We start from the raw sequence: 21,758 nt of genomic DNA on the forward strand, positions 1-21,758 counted from the left end.
ATTTTGAGGTTATATTCTTCACCAACGTGGTTTTCTCTTTCATTTCAAATTTGTTGGCCGCTGAAGAAGGTTGGTGTTAAAACTTTTATTTCTTGAAAAATAAAAAAAATACTTTAAAAATGTCGGATTCTTCAGATAATTCAGAAAATGAAAATCTCTCCGAAGAAGAAAATGAATCAATCGAAGGCGACCAAGAAGAAGAACAGGCCGGAAGTGATTCGAATTCAGAAGCTAATGACGATGAAGAAAAACCCAAGGATGAAGTTGTAACGTGGAAAAGTTTGGTAAGGAAAAAATTAATCAACTCCAAACCACGAGGGACATTTTTATATAAGTACGTTTTTTTTTGTTGATAGGGTCTACTTGATACATTATGTGAAGCTTGTACGGAATTAAAATGGAAAGCACCTTCAAAGATTCAGAAGGAAGCAATACCAGTTGGCTTACAGGGCAAAGATATAATAGGCTTGGCCGAAACTGGTTCCGGAAAGACTGGAGCCTTTGCCTTACCAATTCTACAGAGTTTATTGGAGAATCCACAGAGATACTTCGCCTTGGTTTTAACACCAACGCGTGAATTAGCTTTCCAAATCTCTGAACAATTTGAGGCACTCGGTAAGTTAGCAACCAAATTCCATTTGTTTTTTTTACAATTATATCCCCACAATGATGTTAATTTTTATTTTGATTTCAATAATGAAAGAAATATCTTTAGTTTCGTCACTACCTCTGAGTTTTAAAACCCAAATTATAAATTTTCCAAGTTTACTCGATGTGGAAATAATCAATGTTTCTTACTTTTTTTATGCAGGAAGCTCCATTGGCGTTAAATGCTGCGTCATAGTCGGAGGAGTGGACATGGTATCGCAAGCTCTTCAACTTGCCAAGAAGCCCCACATAGTTATTGCCACTCCCGGTCGGTTACTTGATCATCTTGAAAACACAAAAGGCTTCAATCTGAAGGCCATAAAATACTTGGTCATGGATGAAGCCGATCGAATTCTAAACATGGACTTCGAAGTAGAGTTGGATAAGATTCTCAAAGTCCTTCCCCGAGAGAGGAGAACATACCTCTTCAGTGCGACTATGACAAAGAAAGTCAAGAAACTTCAGAGAGCATCCCTCAAGGATCCCGTAAAAGTTGAGGTCTCAAACAAATTCCAAACAGTGGAGCAACTGCAGCAGTTTTACATCTTTATTCCGGTTAAATTCAAAGACGTGTACTTAGTGCATATCATCAATGAATTGGCGGGAAATTGCTTCATGATATTCTGCAGTACGTGCAACAACACAGTTAAAACGGCTTTGATGTTGAGAGCTCTGGGCTTGGCTGCGATACCCCTTCACGGTCAGATGTCTCAGAACAAACGACTTGCAGCTCTGAACAAGTTCAAGGCAAAGAATCGTTCGATATTAATATCCACAGATGTTGCATCTAGAGGTTTGGATATTCCCCATGTGGACGTTGTTCTTAATTTTGACATACCCACACACAGCAAAGACTACATCCACAGAGTTGGACGAACTGCTCGTGCCGGGCGATCTGGTAAAGCGATAACATTTGTCACTCAATACGATGTGGAATTGTATCAGAGAATCGAACATTTGTTGGGCAAGCAATTGCCACAGTATAAATGTGAGGAGGACGAAGTGATGGCCTTGCAAGAGAGAGTTGGCGAAGCGCAGAGAACAGCTAAGCTTGAGTTAAAAGACTTGGAAGACAGTAAAGGTTCGAGAGGAAAGTTTAAGAATACAGACTTTGACGATTCAGAGCAATTTTCGGGTGCTCGAAAGAGAATGAAACCATCGGGTGGCGGGGGCGGAGGGAAGGGAAAGAAGAATTGGAAGAAGGCGAAAAAGTAAAATATTGTAATTTATGTGATAAATATAATTTATTTTTTAAGAAAAAAGAAATATCTTGTTTTTAATTTCGTATTTTTGCTATGCTTCGTTCCTCGAAGTTGGGAAAGTTTTTACTTTAGTGAAAAAGATTGCACGTGTAAAAATTCACATAATTGAATATTTTGGCGGTTAAATTCCAAGCCTTGCATTTGTATATGATAAAAACATGTGTTGGTAAGAATTCGGTTGCGGGCTTATCCCCACAACGTGGAGATACATTTTGCCAAGTAATGTAATCTTATTTTTTGTCATTTGGAATTTTTGAAACAAGTTCTTCTCGGTTAGTTTCATTATACTCGGCCCTGCTTATAGCAATGCTAAGGGACATTCCTTTCTACTATAAATATCAAAAAATCCAGATATATAACCCAGACTTAAGGGTTGTTACTTTCTAGGAGTATGGTGCTAGGAAAACTTTTCATCACAGTTATTGGGAATATCAACTATGAAATCAACCAATAAATTGAATCGTCAGTTGTGAGAACAGAACAAGTCCATTTTGCAAAAAACTGAAGAGCGTCTATATTTTACTTTTTTGAGTTGAAAGGCCTATAGATAAAATGAAGATCACGTTTATTTGAGTGGAATGAGATACAAATTTTGTTTGTAGCCGGTTGTAACGGCTTGAAAACGTTGGACTTTTTCAGTTCTTGCAACTTACGGTTTGAAATTTCAAATAAAACTTAAATTTTAATGAAATAAATACATAATTTATTTAAAATAAAGCGATTATGTAATTAAAAAAAAGCGGTATACATAAGCAAGATCACATACAAAAAATATAGTAAAAAAAAGTTGTATCCTTCTTCTTCAGAAGCTGGGCTTGGCCATGTTTATATAGTTAGGTAGAACTCCTTCATATCGTCTTCTATATACGATATGATTTTGCGGACATCTTCCTTCTTTTTATGGTTTATGGGAATTTTATTTTCATAAGCCATTGTCGTTGGAAAGGCAGGAGTAGCGAGGCGTTTTCGAAAACTGATAAGGCTGTCGATCCATTCCGAAGCTTCCATGCGCCCTATAGATGTTGAGTTGTAGGTCAGATGTCTGTATTTAGAAATCATAAACATGGAATCCTTGTTTAATGATTTGCTGGTTTTATTTTAAAAAATTGGCCTCGCTTTGCTACGTCTTCATAGTACGTGTAAAAGTCCGCAGTGTTCGTCTTCATATCATGGACACAAAATACATAGAGCCACAGTTTTCGCAAATAAACATATTTTGCACTGGAATCTTCTGCATGTAGTCAAAAACAATGCTCATCTTCTTCTTCACCACATAAAGCCACTAGTCTTGTTGTTTATTGTAAAACTTTTTTGCCCGTTTCAGATGAATCATTTCGAGCCCTTCCTTTCTTGAAACAACTTGTACCCGTAGTTAGTATTGGAGATTATTAATTATGCTTAAGTTAAGACATGACAATAGCCCCGAAGACTATATGTGTTACTAGCAAATTTTAATAATTAAGTTGTCTTATTTATCGAAAATGTAGTTTACGATAAAATGACGGGAAGGACACGATTTTTTCTGTGGCCCCTTCACGTTTAGCAGTATCACTATTTACCTTTGTACTAAGTCCCTCACATGTTCAACAGACGTCAATCTGTACGAGAAATTAGTATGGAAGTGCTTCCGATAAAAATCGTACTTTACGACATCGGTGTGTTCAGGATATTTGGTGCAGAAAAGTACATTATCTTGATAGTCAGTGATGCCTCCAAATACTGAATATGCTGCTGCTGTAGTGTGATTCTTTTAAGGGGACGGATCGTATGTGATCATTCATCGCATTCAATTATTGATCTTTCAATCAATTTTATTAAATGGCATTGTGAAATCAATTACCAATTTTGACAATTGTTGACCCATTGTGAACAAAAATCGGTTTTGTGAGCAACAACTATCATCAGTTTTCTGGTTATTTACTATTTTTTTTAAACGTAAATTTGAAGTCGATGTGTTTGTTATAATTAAGAAATGTATAAAATGTGTTTTGAAATAATTAAGGTATAAAATTGGTAGTTACTTTCTTTCCAAAGAAAAAAACTAAGTGGGAAGCTTTAAAAAACAGTTGTGCAGATTGGTTTAGTTATGTCTGAATATAATGTAGGAAAATATTGCTTTGCAGCTATAAATTAGGTCCTCCATAACGAACCACAAAAGGAGAAGTAAACAGAAATAACATCCTATTGTAGTGGCCACAACAGGCTTCATCATTTCGGAATAAGATAACTCTTGCATACTGCGGAGAAACTGTAAACTAGCCGCGTTTTCTATGATACATAATATGTGGCTTAATGTTAAGAGCTTAGCACTGTCACGACATAGGTCTGAGTTCAATTCGTGTCTACCCACGGTGTTTTCCTCTTGCGAGGAATTGCCAAATTCTTTGAGATTAATTCTTTTCATAAAAACTGTTTTCAAATTAGCCATTTTGAACATTGTTCGGACTGACTGTGCGAGCTGTAATAAGATAAAATTTGTATAGCTGTGTTTCTGAAGACCCCAAATATGTGATCTCTCAACAAAATTATCTGGGATGCTAAAACTGAAAGCTGTTTAGTCTCCTCGGTAAAGTGCCATTTGAAAAGAAAGTTTTTTAGACACTAAGTTCTTTGTGATGTTTATGATTCCCTAATAGAAAATGGACTGATGGAGAAATGGCATTAGAGTTAAATTAGATTCACAAGGACAAGAATGTAATTCAAAGAACGTACCTATATGAAAAGTTAAAAATCAACAAAAACGACTTCATTGTTTCTAAAAGTATGATCTACTATATATTAAAATAAATTACATTATATATTAAAAATTCATAATAAATGGTTAAATTTCTACAAAATGACTACTAATGTTTTCATAAATATCAAACAAAAAATTCCAAAATTTGTATTTGCACTTGGTTGGACTTGGAACAATCAGCATTATCTTACACAATCTGAATGTCAAAGAGATCACACAAACCCTCATTGCAACCCATAACAAAATTGTAATCAATTTTTGGAGGATTAAGATGCATAAATGGAGTATTTGCTAGAAAGATGAAAACAGAGAACAAAATTAACTAAAGAAAACAAATAACAACAAAAAAACCTCACTTAAATTCGGATCATCTGGATAGAATCTCTTCAACGAATATCCTTCCTTGAAATTCTTGAAAATGATTTGGGCAGTTATGGCATCATCATGATATCCATCGCAATCGTCTGGATCATTTTTCAAAACTTCATCATCATCAACATCAACATCATCATCATCGTCAAAGTCTAAAGTTTCGGCTGTTCGAAGGGATTCCTCCGAGGAAAGGTTATTGTCTTCCATCAAACAACTACCTTCATCTGTGACTAGACGAACATCAATTGTGCTTCCTGTCTCTAACTTTATGTGTAGAGTATCCTAGAATGTTCCAAATTACGCACCTACTTACGTTATCAATATTTGTATGACTTACATTTGTTCTTTTAACTTCGGCCTCTTCAATATTGGTGGCAGTTATTAATGCATTTTCATCGCCAAAAGCACTCAAGAGATCATCACGAGTTACATAGGCAAATGATTGATTTGATTGATTGCTTGTTATGAGACGCAAGTTCATCTTGGCCAGTTCTATATCCCTGTCAAGATTCTCTTCGAACACTTTCAATTCATCTTCAGAATATGTGTTTGTTTGGGCTTCACCATGGCCATCATTAATATTTCCTCTAAAATCAAAATAAACATGAATTCCGTAAATTTGAAAATTTTCAAGGAAGACCAAAAACTTACTTCCAATTGACAATACAACAATGGCCAGTTTTCTCAATTAAACCAATACCCTCCAGAACATTTGTTATATCGTAGATGCGTCTTTTTTGGACATCTAGCAATTTGGCTGCCTTGAAAAAGAAATCAAAAATCATAACAAAAATTGACAGAACACAAGTTAAACCAAAAAAAATTATTGCACTCAAGAATGAAAATGCAAAAAGACAGAGAAAGACCACAACACAATCACGTAATAATCTGGCGCTACTTTTGAAAATTTGTTTACAATTCGTTTAAATTCATTTAACTTTGTTAAGGGTTTTTAGTTTAAAATATATAAAATATTTATGATTATTTTTATTTACTTGTTTTAAATCCAATTGACCATCAGAATTCTTTAATAAATGAACAAACATTTTGGTCAAATTGACAAGAGAACTTTCAGAACGATGGTTATTTCTGTTGTGCATTTTGTTTTCTGTTCTGTTTTGGAACTTTGTTCGATTTTAGTTTTACTTTAAATTTATATAATAATTTATCAAAATTTAACTAGGATCCATAAAATAAATAAGAGAATATTTATAAAATTATTTTTTCAATCGTGCCGCCATTTGTGACATATTTTTGTTATTGATAATTTGTTTTAATTTTTTTTCTTGATGGCGTTTGTTGGTGAACCTGGTTAATATGGCTGCTATTCAATTCTTTCTTATGAGAGTGCAGATGACGCTGTGGTCATTATGTGATTGTTGTATTGGATGTGACATGAATTATAGAACAATTGTAGCAGAACAAATATCAGATACAACAACCATACCAAATAAATAATCGAAAGCATTTCAAATTCTGAATCGATATAATATCAAAAAATATCGATTTTGTAAAGTAACGAATGAAGGCGGAAGTAATGATTACTGCGTTTGTTTGTTTGAAATTTTAAACCATAACGAATAAACGGATGTTGGTGGCTTTAATTTATTAAAGAGTTTTAAAATAAGATTAAGAGAGTTTGGTTAATCTATAACTTATATACAATATATGTAATTTTAAATAAATTGCAGGAGTATTCGTAGTTTGTTTATTTTTGTTGGTATTGAAATGTACATATTGTTACTATTGTTAGTTAAAATTAAGTTAATAATTCTCGGCGCAAAAAAAACATAATATTATGTGTATTTTTAAAATGTGGTATTTTTAAATTTTTGATTCTACTATGAAGATTCAAAAAATAAGTAGGGCTATTTTATACCATACAAATTAAATAAAAGCAAAATATCTCATTACAATAATGTTAAAGTTAATAACACTTGGAATGAATTAATTTCTTCAAAAGCAAAGCTGTTAAATTTCAACCATATACCTCCCTTCAAAAATGTTTTTTGAAAGATGGTTCAAATTAGTTTTTAGGTAAGTCACTCTTTTTTTGGAAAAATTGTCTTTGCACACAAAGTGAGGGTGTGTTAGCAACGCTAGTTAAACGCAATGTTAGGCTTACATTAAAATTAAATTAGTGGCCTTAAAATAGTATGAACAAAAATGTCCTTTAGGTTTCGCGTTTTCCCCATGTCTTGCTCAATTTCGGTACCAGAGTTCAAAATCATTGAATAAGTATTAGACCAATTTTATTAAAATCAGAACTTCAGGATTTTATACAATAATTAGTTTAAAAATACCTTCAAAATTATTAAAATTAAAAGCATATATTTTACAAAAATAAGTGAAATTTACAAAAATACTTTCTGTGTTTACTGCGCTGTAGTTCGGTTACTGGGTATGGGCACCCTGATGGTAGTAGGAGTCTCTACTTTTGTCTCTTCAAGTTCTTTAAACTGAATCAAAATAACTAGATATGTTGTAACTGCCGAAAATATCTTAAATAAAAATTCTTTTAATAAAAATAAATACAAAATATATTCAAGAGTATACATTAAAAAGTGTAGAATTATCAACAACAAAAAATCCATACGCTGTAAACTCTACTTCCTGTCTTATACTCTTGGTTAAAAATTTATCAATCTGAAATTAAAATGCAAAGTTAATTTATCTCGCTTTAAGTCTAGAGTTAAAAATAAGCTCACAATGGTTTGAGAGTCCTTGTTTCTTCCATAGATCTTTGCTACCACTTGTTGTAATGTGTTAGCCTGCGGAATTATATTATCTTTGTTTCAACAAATTCCATACAAAAAACAAGATAAAAACATACCTTCCTTGTAGCTTGCCCGCAAATATTCGCTAATATTGCCAAAAGAGTCGTATTCACAGCCAGCCAAGCAAAGCAGTCCAACAGAAAAACCCATGACACCACCTCGTAAGTTGTAAATTCCACAAAAATATTATACGTCTTTGTTGTTATGCTATAAAAAGCATAACCCATAAATAAGGCAACCATCAAACTACACGACTCATTCAACAGCTTAAAGATTATCAAAAGTCTATTGTGCAATCGAAACACAAATGTAACATCCTCTTCAAACAATCGTTGCTCTATCTTCATTTCGATCATGTTGTAGGAGAATTTCTCCAGAATCGCATTGACAAAATCAAATCGCTGCGAAACAACCTGAAGCAATGCCGAAAGAAGTATCATAAACATCGAACAAATACAATTTTGAAAAGCATAGAATAAGAAAAACAAATACTGAATCGAACTCGTAAAATCTCCGCTTGTGAATTTTAAACTTATCAAAAATAATTGAACTGCAAAAATTCCCAAAACTGTGATTTGAGCAAATTTGCAATGATTTTGAACTTTAACTTGATATCTTTGCTCGATGCTGGAATCGATCTTAAGGATGTCCCTTAGAATATTCAGAAAGTCATTGGAATGTCTCGAGCATAGGATGATGGTTCCGGTGTAGGTGGTGATGGTGATTATTATCTCAATGTACTGATTGATGTTATCCGTTTCCCGTTCCGTTGAGAATCCCTCAACCGAATGCCGTTGGAACATGCTGTACAAGTTGAAGATGGTCAAGCTATGTATAATGCCCCGGATAATCGTCGAATATATGTTGTTCTGGTGAGATGGACCTTCGATTTCATAATCACTGATCTGTTTGACAATTGGAAATAGTCCAACTGCCTTTAGAATTGTCAGTTGCATATTCAATTCCCTCAGGAAATTTGATGAATTCTTTCGAAGTGCAAGCTTGTTTTGACTTCTCTTAACTTCTTCAATATACATTTTCCTATTAGTTCTTTAACAAAAGTTGTTAACTCGACTTTATTACCCAGAGGTTCCATTAATTCTGAAAGACTAAATATTGTATTGACAGGTCTGGTAACATAAAAATAAAGACTGTGCTGCTAACTACGTGTATCTGTTTCGAATAATTTAATTAGATTGGATATCTCAAGAGAGAATCTAAATTATTACCCGGAACGCGAAATCCATTAGTTAATTTGATAAATGAAACTCTTTTCGTCAAGTAGCTAGAGTACCAAACCAATAGTATAATGTTTATGTTTATGCGAAACCTGTTGCATATACTCATTTTCATATCAAACTGACAATAACTACTCCCATTTTATCGAGCTGTCCATCAGGATAGACTCTCGTATTAACTTAGTAAATACATGATATTATTTTCCTGCGCACAGACAATATCTAATATATGGAAGTGAAGTCCCTTATTTGAAGAAGGAATCAACCGAAATAATTGGTAGTTAAATTTAAATCTAATAGGTAATAAAGGGTGTTTTTATTAGGTATAGAAATTTACAATGAAATAATTTAATTTATGTCTATTCCAAAGATAATCTAGCGTTATAATTTTAGGTAACATATGATTTCTGGCATATGACAGCCATTTACGTATATTTTTCCAAAATATGTGGTCGAGAGTTTGGCGTTTAACCTTTAGCGCGTAAACTTTAACGACCTTGCATATCAAAACAGAAAATAGTCAAGAGGCATTAAATCGACGAGCTTTAAGGCCAAATCACGGGTCCATAAAGTGAAACTACACAGTAACGTCTCTTCAATAAATAAATTGTGGAACTGCGTGACATTTTGTACTGTCTTTTTAAAACCACAGCTTCTGCAAATCATGGTTGTTCAATAGATGAATAAAAAAGGACAGGGGCCTGATTATAGGATTCGAGGCGAATCGTTTTGCTAGCGATCTTGCCATTTTTTAATTATTGCTTTCGCTTACGCCTTCTTCATTTTGAATTCGACCAATTAACGAATTCGAAGGTGAATTTGAAATGTCATAATGTTTGTTGGAGAGTTGAAATCCGACAGTTTTTTGGCGGATTCACAGGCGAAAGAGTGTTTATTATTATTCACTGTTCAACTTCATTGATTCTTTCTTGATTGTAATTATATAAAAATGTGAGTTGGCTTTATTTTAATTTTCTTATAATTTATCCACAATCCGCAATAAAACATAAAATTTTGAATAACTCACCGCAAATTTCACAAATTCAATTAAAAAGCTGTCAAATCACTGGAATACATTAAGAAAAGTCAAACCAAAAGTGTCAAATCACTGCAATATAGGAAGAACTATTTTCGCTTCGCTGCCAATTCGTTAATAAGGAAATAGGACGCGAGTCGAATTTGAAAGGTCGAATTGAAAACGATCCGCCGCGAACCTCATAATCAAGCCTGAGTAGAAATGGCTCTATAGCAGTCACCCTTGACTGTATTGTTCTGAACAGCATGTTTTTTAAACAAGTTCCTACTAATCAAAATTATTCCACCAACCCATAAAGCATATACTAAACATGTCAGTTGTTGTGGATGTAAAGGCAGAGAGAAAAAACTAATCGAGAGAGCCAAATTTCCTCGTCTCCGTCCCTTTGAAACCTCTTAAACTCATTTTTTATAGCGTGTTGAATTCGTATCGGTGTATACATGTTTTCACCTCAAAGAGCAGAGAGAATAGAGGCATTTGATATTTCTTTCTCTCTCTGGTTTTCACAAATTAATTCTAGCAAACAATTTTCGTTTGTCAATAACTTACGGTAAAACGTTAAAACGGTAGATTGTGGTGAATTTGTTTTTCTTTTCTCTTTCTTTGAGCTACAGATAGATGGCATTAACAACCAAAACCAGAAAAGATGTGTTCAGAAAGAGTTTATAACAAGGTTAAGGTTTTTTAGACTAGACTTTATTTGTTATAAACAAGTATATGTTTTTTATAAATGTATGTTATGTTTATTTCAATAGTAATACCTTAACTAATAACTTAACTGCTGTTTTATCTAAAATATACTGCATTGAATTATTTTACATCGAATTAATTATAATAGGTGGAAATAATAAAGGTCTACAGTTTACCGATATTTTCTGGAACTTAGTGTTAACGTAACATTTATTTGTCATCAAAAAAATTAATTATGAAATTTGGCTGCGATAATAATTACTTGAACACAGCATTTTCTATATTTATAGTTATTCAGGTTTAGCCCTTAACTTAGATTTGCATTTATTTATGAATAGCCTAAAAAGTTTAGTAAACATCTATGAATAACCCACAATGCAATTTCAGAAAAACTGTAGTTAGAACTTTCCCTCACAGATTTTTCCTTGTCGCTATATAACTGAAAGATAAGATATAAATAAATAATAGAACTGGAAAACATATAAAAATGATGCTTAAGACTTAAATTTTGGTTGAAGAACAAATTTGTATATTCTCTTCACAAAACCACTGACCTAGCGAGAATACAAATGCTTTTACTTTTGTACAATAGTACTTTTCGGCTTACATATGTAGTTAAGCCTTTAACAGCACACTAGCTTAGTGGAAAGCATAGCTTATCGCCAATTCACAAATCTTATGCGATGAAAATTGGCAACAAAAGTTCACGATTTTTTATTTAGTCTCTACTTAAATCACTTATCTTCAGCATTTTGGAAATGTCGGTAACGTAAAGAAAACAAACAACGAGTACACACAAATACAATAGGAATGTAAAAAAGAGATGAGTATATAAAAATGTTTACAATGTTTCTGCGTTGTTTTATTTTAATGATCCATGTTTACATTCCTTAACTGGCGTTGTCAATGTTCCAGCAACTCTCGCAGCCAAAATTAAGTCGATGAAATCTGAAAATTGAAACAAATCTGAGTTTTTTTGCATTTTTCAACGGTCTGAGCGAAAATGATACGCATAAACGCAGCTAATAATAAAACAAATAATAGTTGTAGTGCTGATTCTCATTGGACCGTTGCACCACCTAATCAATTTTACTTACTTAATGATTAAAACTGGCTTCAAATAACTAACTAATATTTGTCTAAATGCATAATTTAGAATTGTTTCTTAATCTTTATTGTTCTGGCACCTAACAAGAGTAATTAATTTCACTTCATATTCGAATGATATTACTCCCAAAGTAACACAATGAGAATACCAAAAAATTGTTCATCCACAATTTTGAATTTTCTTTGAACACCTCTAAACAGCATGGCATCCGCCATTTTTCGAAGGTGGACGTCATTTTTTTTAATGTGGGAAGTATGCACATCTTCTTACATAAGTATTCGTTCCCCACATTTTTTTTATATGGAGTTAATACATATGCAAGTTTATGTGCAAATCGCAGCTTGTAGGCAAAAAGAGAGCAACCGTCGAAGTTGGTTCTCTCGTTTAGTTTTTTTCTCTCTGGTAAAGGGATCTTAACATACACTTGAGTTTATCATCACTCCAAAAACCAGAATCTAAAAAAGCTTTATTAGACAAAATTCGCTTTTTAAAAATTGGAATCAACGGCAATCTTGTTTTTGACAAATTTGGAAGCATAATTTAGGCAAATTTGGAAGCAGAGTTCAGACGCCATAAGGGACTTTAAAGTAAGGCAAGTTTCTGACTATGATTCGCCAGCTGTCAAAAAATTGCCATAAAATAACTTTAATGGAAAGTTAATCAATACATATCTCCCCAGCTGTTAAGTAAAGTCTACTTCTATCAAAATGACAGTTGATCATTCTTTTTCATTCAACTGAAACATAAACTCTATGATTAAATGTTAATTGTAGCTTGCCTAGGTAGTGTTTTTGGACAATGGAAAATGGAAGTAAAATTATAAAAATATTTCCAATGCCTTTAAATATTTTTAATCGATTAGGAGGGTTCCCGGAGGAAAACATTCTGACATGAATTTCTTTCGGCAACCCATAATTTAGATATTATACCATAAAATACAATAGGTACCCAATATTTGAATTAATTCACTGTAAGTTTTAGAATTAGTTTTTGATTTTTTTTAAATTTTTGTGTATTTACATTAATATAAAAATGGAATCCTTATAATGTTAGAATGATAAATAAATGTTTGTAATCCTTTCTATAAACTTCTTATATGGAATACATATTAGAATATGGAAAGCCTAAGAATTTTCAGCAATGTATTTCTATATTGTCTATCGAGCAAACTATAACTAACAACAAGTCATCCACTGCAACTTTTTAAGCTTATCAAGGACTTTTATTAATTATACTCTTCGTGAGATTAATGATTCCGTTGACAACCTTTAAAAAGTGGTATGTTTTTCTATTACAATGCAAATTGATGTATATCTACAAAACGGATACCCATTTGTTAATTTCCTAAGTGAAATTGCTTTTAGCAATATGTAAGTTTATAGGGAAATAACCTTGGTATTAACCAATAAGATGTTGGAAAAGCCACTTGAACACACACAAATAATAATCTTCGGCTATATCCTATATTCTTAGATGTTGTGTAAGACTTTGGCATTTGGGAGTGCGGAATACTGAAACCTTTTTTTACGAATCGGCTTTGACCAAAACTACTCGGAAGGAAAGAAAAAAAAACTGGTATACCTCAAAGAAGTTGCTTAGGACCAACCTTGTATCATTTACATACGAAAGGAATATTCGAGAGTATAGCACCTTCATCCATTGTGGCCACCTTCATAAGTTGTTGATTTTAAGAAGTTGTATCACGTAATCAGAGTCATAACAACTCCGAAATGAAAAAAAAAATGTTGTCGAGGATTAGGTTTCTCCTTCACACACGTCACATGCAGACGGGACCAAAAAAGTAAACACAGAATTTTTTCTTTCGTTACATCTTGAAGCATTCTTAACCACTTTTGTGTCTATGAACCAGACACCTCGACGGGAATAGAAAGTTTCGTATACAGTGATCCTTTAGGTTGGGTTAGGTTAAAATAGCTGTAGGTAATCCTTGCGTTTTTGAGCTAGATCAGGGCATGTACAGAGAAGGTGAAGAACTGTTTCCTCCTCTTCCTCGTCCATACAGCTTCTGCAAAAGTCATTTGAAAATAAGTCTAGCCGCGAGGTGTGCTTTCCTATTACAGTGTCCGGTTATGACACCTATTATCGAGCTTATATGCGATCTGCTTTAAAATAGTAAGCACCTTGATCGCTTTAAATCTAGTGTTGGCCAGAAGTTTTTTTGTGACCTGACACGTGGTGATGTTGTTCCACCTGAGATTCTTTAGTTGCCTCCTAAGTTCAAACAATCAGCGATTTAACACAAGCCTCTTGATTTGTTGGTTTTCAAAGTTATGGTGGCTTTTTATGATGATCAGCTCTCACTTTAATATTTGGTCTATGGTTGACTGGTCTAAAAGCACACTGATATTGATGCAGTTGTACGACAAAAAATATATTGTGGGCTATTAAGAAGACTAATGGATTTACAGTTGATGCAATGTAGAGGGTCGAATTTATTCAAAATCATGCAAACAATGTTGAAGTTCTATTAATCGGACACGTTTTCTTCCGAGCGTATTTTACACGTGAGATGTTGCTCGCTGCTCGCCGCTTTAAACAATTCAAATTTGACAGTCGTTTTATATAACTTACATTTCTTATATCTATTCTACTCTTGTCTTCACATTGTTGAGATCGAATTTTTTAATTGACACAATTAATTTACAAAACAAACGGTCGTGCATAGTTCATATTCCTTGTATTTGAAGAAAGGGAATATTCCAAATAAATTATTTTTAATTAATGGCAACAAATTAAAACTGACAGACTTTTGAATTTGTTACTACAATTAAATCACCAATAAATCCTCTTTCACAAATACTGGCTATAGATCGGACTAAATCCCCCTTCTGCAAAAAATAAGAAAGATAAAAAACTCACTTATTTTAAGTGTTTAATTCAATGCGTATTCTGATTCATTATCCATTTTCATCAAAAACCTTAAAATAAATCTTAATCCATAAATATTTTTTTAATAAATATTTTACACTGATGTATTTTAAGTGTTTTTTTTATATCTATTTAACCGCCACATAAATTACCGTTAAATTTATTTTTTAAGACAAAACACAAAAGAAATTTAATTACTTCAATTGATTTAAAGTTAATCTCTCATCTATAAAAGATTTGTAAAAAAAATATTTGTTTTTAAATTGATTTATATTAATTAATTATCTTAAGTGAAAAAAGCAGGCTAGAAAAATTGAGAGAAAAAAAAACAAACAAACACAAAACTTAAAAACTTAGTAGTTTAGATTTTCGTCGAGTTTCTCCGAATAGGAATGAACATATTCTGTCAACAGCATACGCTGATACTGTATCAGCAATTAGCACGAAAATTAATATCCTTCGGAACTGTAACAAAACAAATGAAGTGAATTAATTTTGTTAATATTTAAGATATTGTTTTAACTTACATCGTCGGGGAAATCGATTATTTCGAATGTATAAGTAAGATCAGCAGAAAGACCTAAAGCCAACAGCACCACCAGGGCAGCTGACATTAGGATTGAAGTCATCAGTAGACGGTTCTCTCGTAGACTTTCCATAAAGGGGTGACCCTGAAAAATAAAGTTTTATGTTAAAAACCATAGATTTTACATGAGGATGAAAGTTTTAACAAAATATACATCCACTCTTGAAACTTTCTGCATTAATGTGGGAGTATACAAAATTTTGTTGCCAATAAAAGAAATAATTATACTTCTATATATTTATATATAAATTGTATGCAGTCTTTGAGCCATAGAGTACAAAAAATACTTTCTATTGGTTTTGATTGCCTAAAATCAATCAGCCATACGGAAAAGTGCTGATAAATGTGGCGTTGTTAGGCTATATTGTTTTTGTCTGCCTCCTTTCTAGTACCCTCTGTAATATTTAAAATATCTCACCTTGTAGTTAACTGCGAAAGTTGAAACTTGAAGAGCTAAACAAATTATATACACCGTACTGTTGATAATATTTGGTACAAATTCTTTTTTTTCTTCTGGATCCAAATCAATATCCAATTTAAGTTTTCCTTCTCTGAAACGAAAAGCAAATACATTTTTTTAACATTAAACAAAAATTAAACCCAAAAACTTTAAATTGGTATTCTCACCTTGGTGGAGCTCTAGCTGTAGCTTCCATTGTTAAATAGTATAAGGCAGTAAAATGAACAGCAAATTGCAATAGAATTGTCGAAACCGTATAAAAGTTAAAAATATTAGGTAAAGGTGCTGTTTTTGAAAGAGTCTTCAAAGGTTTGGACCGCGTTATGAATAAAAAGCAGGCAGCTATGAAGAAACCCTGCAATGTCGCCTGGGTATCACTGAACTTCACCCCATCAATATACAGCACAGATTGACAATACGCCGAGATTAGGGCATTCAAAGCGAGAATCTTGAACATTTGTAAAGTTGTGACTAATGTGCAACGTCCCTGCTTTATGATGTTATTTACACATGAAATCGAACATGATTTACTTGTGAAAGGTGCTGCAATACTGGCATCTCCCAGTTTGACGACTTGCACCGTCTCTTCTTCGACTTCCCTCAGAACACGTTGAAGATTCTCCTGAGTTGCGCTGAGATTTTCTCTATGACGCAAAAGTGCCCGCTCTCGAGGGGTAAGATTTTGTCTTTCTTGGATGGCAGCATTGTGTTGCCTTGGACCTCTAGAATTTTGGTGTGTGGGTACAGCAGTACCTACATTTTCTACTGTTTCTACTCTGGTTTTCTTTGACTTAACCACTGGCATATTACTGAGCAATGAAACACCAACATGGGCATGTTTCAGTGCACCTACATCGTTGGTTCCGTCTCCGCACATAAGTGTATAGTATCCCTGCTGCTTTAAAGTTGTCACAATGAATTCCTTTTGTTTAGGGGCGAAGCGCGCGCACACAGTTATGTATGGCAGGATGTTAAGCATATAATTGTGTTCGTTCTCGTTCAGGTATGCAAGACCTTCGCCAGTTATACACAAATCAAATTCTTTCAAAACCTGTTTGTAATTGTCTTCGATGGAGCGTTTGATTTGTTCGTCAATTGATAGCCATTGCCATTTGTTATCATCGGATGGTGTCAGTACTAGAAGTTGCTTTCTGGTGAATCGCAATTCCTTGGCCACATGACAAGCTGTAAGGGGATTATCACCAGTTATCATAACAACTTTATGAGATGATTGTATAAGTTCTTTGATGACAATCTTAGAATCAGGTTTCATTGGGCAGGAAACTATGACGAAGCCGGCAAATGTAAGGTCGCATTCAACATCCTCTCGTTTGATTTCACGCACAGCAGCACCGTCCAAACATCCCAACTCTTTGATGCCCAAAGCAAGAACACGTGCTCCACTGCGAGAATATTCAATGTAAGTCTATCGCAAAAGAACAACAATTGATTATTTTAAAAGAAGGTAAGAAAGTATAATTCGTGCTAGTTCTTCTTTTTGTACACCAAATTGATACTAACCTTTTTATAATTTTCTGGAACATTTTTCAACATGGTCATTATGACTTCAGGAGCTCCCTTTACAGTTCCAATGTATGAAACATCACTTGAAGAGGGCATAAGATGACCAGCAAGAACTGACATTCTCTTAAGAGCAGATGAGAAATGGAATCTTTGGTAGATTTTGAGTGGCTTCAATTTACCCCTCTTGGGGACAACAACTTCATTCTTCGTCAAGACCCAATCAATAGCTGTGAGCATTGCTTTCTCCAACGGATCACCAACTAAACCATCATCCATTTGACTAAGCGAATGGCAAGCAGCTATAACGTTGACGGTAGCATCGCCTGCACTAAAGATTGGCACAATTCCCGAATTATTATCAAGTCCAGCTACACCCTCGACCATTAAATTATCACTCGTTAGAGTGCCAGTCTTATCAAAACAGCAAATTTGTACTTTTCCAGCAAATGGAATCCTAAATGGTTCTGTACAGAATATATACAACTTAGAAAGTTGCATAAGTGAGTTATTAACAGCAAGAGTAAGTTCTATAGGCAGATCAGGAGGTATGATAGAAGTTAAAATTAAAGTGCACTCGAGGAATAATTTGTAACGATTGCGTTCGGGATCTTCGGTTCCCTTCATCCAGACATAGCAGGCAGCAGCTATGGCGAAAATCATTAAGAATACTATAAATGCAAAGGTTTCCCAGCTGTTTTCGGTGACGCGTTTAACGCCAAACAAAATGGTCCGCAAAAGTTTTCCCTGAGAAGTGTTGAAGCCGTTACGGATGACGCATCCAATGCAGCCATTATCTGGAGCACGAGTACCATCTTTTGTAGGAGGTGTATGCTGGACTATTTTGGTTCCCCCGAATAGGGTGAATAATTTTCCTTCACCTTCGGGATCAAGTTCTCGGTTTAGATCTTGAACAGCTTCTAAAGATTCTTTCATCTGAGGAACCGATTCACCTTAAAAGAAAGAAGAAACGATTTAAATAAATTAATATTTATTTCATTCTTTCAGGATAGTTCTTAGAGTATGCCATATGGAATAATTATCAAGTACCTACATCACAAATACAAAATATTTGGACATCCTTTTACAAAGCTTCTAATAAATATCCTTTGAATAGTGTTAGAACTTACCTGTAAGCATACTTTCGTCCACAATACATGCCCCACGCAACATAACCAAGTCGCACGGCACAATGTTATCATTTTGAGATCGAGTCAACGACACCACATCACCAGGCACCAGTTGATCCGAAACAACCTGACGCCATTTGTTATTTCTCAACACATAAATCAAATACGGTTTGTTTCCCATTTTACGAATTTCCGACATACTCCTCAACTGCTGTTGTACCAAAGTCCACTCGAAGACAATCAACATAAACAGGGTAAACACCGAAAAGTACCAGTACTCATCCAGGCACCATAATCCAACCGAAACAACTTGAAAGACAAAAAACGGAGCAGTTGCACGTTCAATGAACAACTGATGAAACTCTGGAATGACCATTTCCATTTGATTGGCTCCATATGTCTTTTCAGCCAATCGAATAGCAGCGTCATTTTCAAATCCTCGAGAACCTGCATACTCTTTCAAAAGCTTATTCACTGGATATTGAACAGATTTGAAGATTGCCTTCTCATCGTCCCATACGTATTTGGTTTTTTGGAATGAAAACCAATAGACAGACTCTTTGGTGGTCTCGTTCATGATTGTCTCTTGGATGCGTACCATTTCGGATGAGCCATTGTTTGGAGTGGGGACCACTTTGGCCACAACTCCCGAACGTGGACATTTAACCTATAATTTGTAGCAAAGATATAAAATATTAATGAATTGCAATTAATTGATGACGTGCAACCACACTCACTTTTCGGAAATTCAAAAATGTCAACACATGAACGCTCCAAAAACAGCAAAGGAACGCCAGAATATGTGAGAATACCAGGACAGCAAAGGTAATAAGACCGGCCTCATAGTATTCATCGACTCCGTACACGTAAATCCAGAGGTAAAAGAAAGTAATGTAAATTGCAAGGAATGGAAAGACAACACCGCTTAAGTAAACTGGATTTATTACGTGTAAGGATACGGTTTGGACCAAGTCATCGAGGTATGTTGCCTTTTGGGACACCATTTTAATTAATTTATTTCTATTTCAAATTAATTTTAAATTGGTTCTTTTAAATTTAATTAAACATTTCCCAAAAAATTCCAAGCGAAGCTATCCTCCTAAAGTCCCAAAAGAATTTTGTGGCCCGAGATTTTTTTTCGTCTTGACATATGTGACGTGTTCATTTATAGGTTTGTTTTTTGTTTACCCTTCTTTCTGACATAAGAAGTAGGCTCGTTCGGGAGTCAGTAGTGTTTTCGGATTGTTTATTTTGGTTGTAATCGTCAGTTGAATCTGAGTTTATATGACACAATTTTTAGTGGCGTTCATTAAGTTCACTTTTTTAACATTACGAGTCTTGAACAACAACTGAACTTAGTTTAAATAAATAAAAACATTATATAATTGCGGTCCAATATTTAACTGAACATAAATGTGTAGTCGTGGTTCAATGGTGGTTAAGGGCCTTGCAGATAAAAGGGAAAAACGAATGAACGTATGGACGAACAAACGTTATTTTAAACATTTCAAAAAGTCAATTTCAAACAAAAACACATTTAATTTATAAGAAACCAATTGACACCTATGTAAGGATAATACAATTTGCATTTTATTCTCTAAAACATGACAATTTTGTAAAAAACAATTTGGTAGTAACGAATTGTAGTGTGGTTGCTACAAACTGTCAAACTCTACACTGCAACGAATACATTTTTTGCGCTCAACTTAACCTCAAAATTATACCGCTCTTGTTTTCTTTATTGAAAAAGGTGCTTATAAATTGACAATTCGTCGCTGTCTGCGAATAGAAATAAAGCTCATGCGAAAGAAAAGTCAAAATATACGAACATCACAGTTCGCAGTTCGTAGCACATATGCAAGATGTTTTACTCAAGCAACGTGGTGGTCATATAGGAAATATATTATAATATAATATATTTCCTCTATGGTGGTGGTTGAACTGTTTTTTGCAAAATAGGCATCAGTTAAATTTGAAAAATCAAAAATAATATTCCTTAAAAAAATAGTCAAACTTTCTACTTTCAGCAAATGAAACCACCGCAAGTATCATCAGCAAATTACGCTACTTACATGGATTCACTTACCGACTTTTCACGAACGAAACAGAATTAATACAAATTTTTTGACTTCGACAGACCGTTTTTACAAGGCAAATCTAATTTTTTTTTTTCAAGGAGAGTATTACTCAATATTTCCGTGAGCATTTCATCATAAAAATATGCCCTGTTGATCTTAAAATTGTATGTTTTTGATTATTGCATTATTTTTTCTTTTAAATGTTAAAATATTGGGGAAAGTGGGTGTGGTCACACATTTAATAGTGCTAGCGATTATATCCTTATTAATGTTGTTGGAGTAGAGAAGAAAAGGAATTAAAAATAAGAAGGGGTATAAAGGGTGACCTTAACACCAGCTCAAACTTATCGAAAAATTGAACTGAGAGGTGAATATGCGTGAGTTCAAAAATGCAACTAGCTGCACAAGCCATGAAGACAAAATTCCTGCAATGCATTTATGAACAGAAAAACAACTGTAATAATGCTGTAGATATTCAATATCAAAAACCAGTTCATAAATGGCATCAAAGTAGGCGCCTATAAAAAAGTATGACAGAAATAATTAAGATATTTCGTTGAGTTACGCGAGTTTTAATGTTTTAGTGTGTAACAAAATTCTTTCAAAATGTCAAATAAAAATAATTTATAAGGACTTATTTCAAATGTTTTGAATGCAGCAAATTCATTCATTCATTTCTACGAAGTATAAATATTATATTTCAACTTATTAATAACAAATCATTTAATTTTTTACCAAAAAATTAATAAATACTCAATTATTTTACCTACTCATCTTGTTCTGACATTTTCCTGCAGAGACGCAACAGAAATAAAATGACTGCAGGTTTGATCGCATTTCAGCCGTCAGACTGCTTTTTTTAACAGAGTTACCGAGAGGACTCTCGATTTGACTCTTGTAGAAGAAGGACGTGTTTAGTAGCAGCTCTTTTAAAGTGAACAACAAACAAAAAGTGAAATTGGAAAATCTGACCATGGAGGCGGGCAAACCTCCATATAGTGTTCCCCCTGACAAAACTTTATCAAAGTGTTTAAAAAACAAAAAAATTACGAGTTTACCCTCATCATTATTAAATAGTGAAGATAAAAAACAGATTCTAACAAATTTAGAATGGTGGTCGATGCCAATTGCTGGCGCTTCGCCATCAAGCGCATTTCCAACCTCTGAAAATGAAATGGAGACAGACGCAAGCGCGTCAGTTATTGGTGCAAGTGAGAGAGCCAGTC

The 21,758-nt window shown here is 33.8% G+C and overlaps 4 protein-coding genes across 4 annotated transcripts; 1 reads left to right on the forward strand and 3 right to left on the reverse strand.

The window, feature by feature from the left end:
• Nucleotides 1–33: 33 nt before the first annotated feature.
• On the forward strand, nt 34–1,914 carry LOC129951939 (ATP-dependent RNA helicase DDX47). Its single transcript, XM_056064307.1, has 3 exons — nt 34–284; nt 357–615; nt 812–1,914. Exons 1-3 carry the CDS (start codon nt 120–122, stop codon nt 1,861–1,863), a joined length of 1,476 nt encoding a protein of 491 aa, XP_055920282.1. The 5' UTR covers nt 34–119; the 3' UTR covers nt 1,864–1,914.
• A 2,741-nt stretch (nt 1,915–4,655) lies between these two features.
• LOC129950286 (transcription factor E2F2) lies at nt 4,656–6,292 on the reverse strand. The gene is made up of 5 exons (XM_056062181.1): nt 6,015–6,292; nt 5,671–5,780; nt 5,357–5,606; nt 5,004–5,301; nt 4,656–4,938 (listed from the first exon to the last, which is right to left on the reverse strand). The coding sequence occupies exons 1-5, from the start codon at nt 6,117–6,119 to the stop codon at nt 4,835–4,837; spliced, it is 867 nt and encodes a 288-aa protein (XP_055918156.1). The 5' UTR covers nt 6,120–6,292; the 3' UTR covers nt 4,656–4,834.
• Nucleotides 6,293–7,382: 1,090 nt separating this feature from the next.
• LOC129951403 (gustatory and pheromone receptor 32a) lies at nt 7,383–8,925 on the reverse strand. The gene is made up of 4 exons (XM_056063528.1): nt 7,853–8,925; nt 7,728–7,790; nt 7,576–7,665; nt 7,383–7,520 (listed from the first exon to the last, which is right to left on the reverse strand). The coding sequence occupies exons 1-4, from the start codon at nt 8,831–8,833 to the stop codon at nt 7,395–7,397; spliced, it is 1,260 nt and encodes a 419-aa protein (XP_055919503.1). The 5' UTR covers nt 8,834–8,925; the 3' UTR covers nt 7,383–7,394.
• Nucleotides 8,926–14,744: 5,819 nt separating this feature from the next.
• On the reverse strand, nt 14,745–19,599 carry LOC129949536 (endoplasmic reticulum transmembrane helix translocase). The gene is made up of 7 exons (XM_056061057.1): nt 19,192–19,599; nt 18,455–19,121; nt 17,325–18,277; nt 15,971–17,229; nt 15,762–15,894; nt 15,285–15,428; nt 14,745–15,222 (listed from the first exon to the last, which is right to left on the reverse strand). The coding sequence occupies exons 1-7, from the start codon at nt 19,456–19,458 to the stop codon at nt 15,103–15,105; spliced, it is 3,543 nt and encodes a 1,180-aa protein (XP_055917032.1). The 5' UTR covers nt 19,459–19,599; the 3' UTR covers nt 14,745–15,102.
• Between the last annotated feature and the right edge of the window lie 2,159 nt (nt 19,600–21,758).

The sequence above is a fragment of the Eupeodes corollae genome, chromosome 3, assembly GCF_945859685.1.
Source record: "Eupeodes corollae chromosome 3, idEupCoro1.1, whole genome shotgun sequence".
Classification (NCBI taxonomy): domain Eukaryota; kingdom Metazoa; phylum Arthropoda; class Insecta; order Diptera; family Syrphidae; genus Eupeodes; species Eupeodes corollae.

Excerpts from the sequence above, each read along its gene's own strand:
- LOC129951939 (XM_056064307.1), top strand. The coding sequence starts at position 120 with ATGTCGGATTCTTCAGATAATTCAGAAAATGAAAATCTCTCCGAAGAA. Across the intron at positions 285-356 it reads TTGTAACGTGGAAAAGTTTG|GGTCTACTTGATACATTATG; the intron begins GTAAGGAAAAAA and ends TTTTGTTGATAG. Across the intron at positions 616-811 it reads TGAACAATTTGAGGCACTCG|GAAGCTCCATTGGCGTTAAA; the intron begins GTAAGTTAGCAA and ends TTTTTTATGCAG.
- LOC129950286 (XM_056062181.1), bottom strand. The coding sequence starts at position 6,119 with ATGCACAACAGAAATAACCATCGTTCTGAAAGTTCTCTTGTCAATTTG. Across the intron at positions 5,607-5,670 it reads TGTTGTATTGTCAATTGGAA|AGGAAATATTAATGATGGCC; the intron begins GTAAGTTTTTGG and ends TTTTGATTTTAG. Across the intron at positions 4,939-5,003 it reads TCCAGATGATCCGAATTTAA|CAAATACTCCATTTATGCAT; the intron begins GTGAGGTTTTTT and ends TCATCTTTCTAG.
- LOC129951403 (XM_056063528.1), bottom strand. The coding sequence starts at position 8,833 with ATGTATATTGAAGAAGTTAAGAGAAGTCAAAACAAGCTTGCACTTCGA. Across the intron at positions 7,666-7,727 it reads ACAAGGACTCTCAAACCATT|ATTGATAAATTTTTAACCAA; the intron begins GTGAGCTTATTT and ends TTTTAATTTCAG. Across the intron at positions 7,521-7,575 it reads ATAATTCTACACTTTTTAAT|ATATTTTCGGCAGTTACAAC; the intron begins GTATACTCTTGA and ends TTTTTATTTAAG.
- LOC129949536 (XM_056061057.1), bottom strand. The coding sequence starts at position 19,458 with ATGGTGTCCCAAAAGGCAACATACCTCGATGACTTGGTCCAAACCGTA. Across the intron at positions 18,278-18,454 it reads GGACGAAAGTATGCTTACAG|GTGAATCGGTTCCTCAGATG; the intron begins GTAAGTTCTAAC and ends CTTTCTTTTAAG. Across the intron at positions 15,895-15,970 it reads ACAGCTAGAGCTCCACCAAG|AGAAGGAAAACTTAAATTGG; the intron begins GTGAGAATACCA and ends TTTTCGTTTCAG.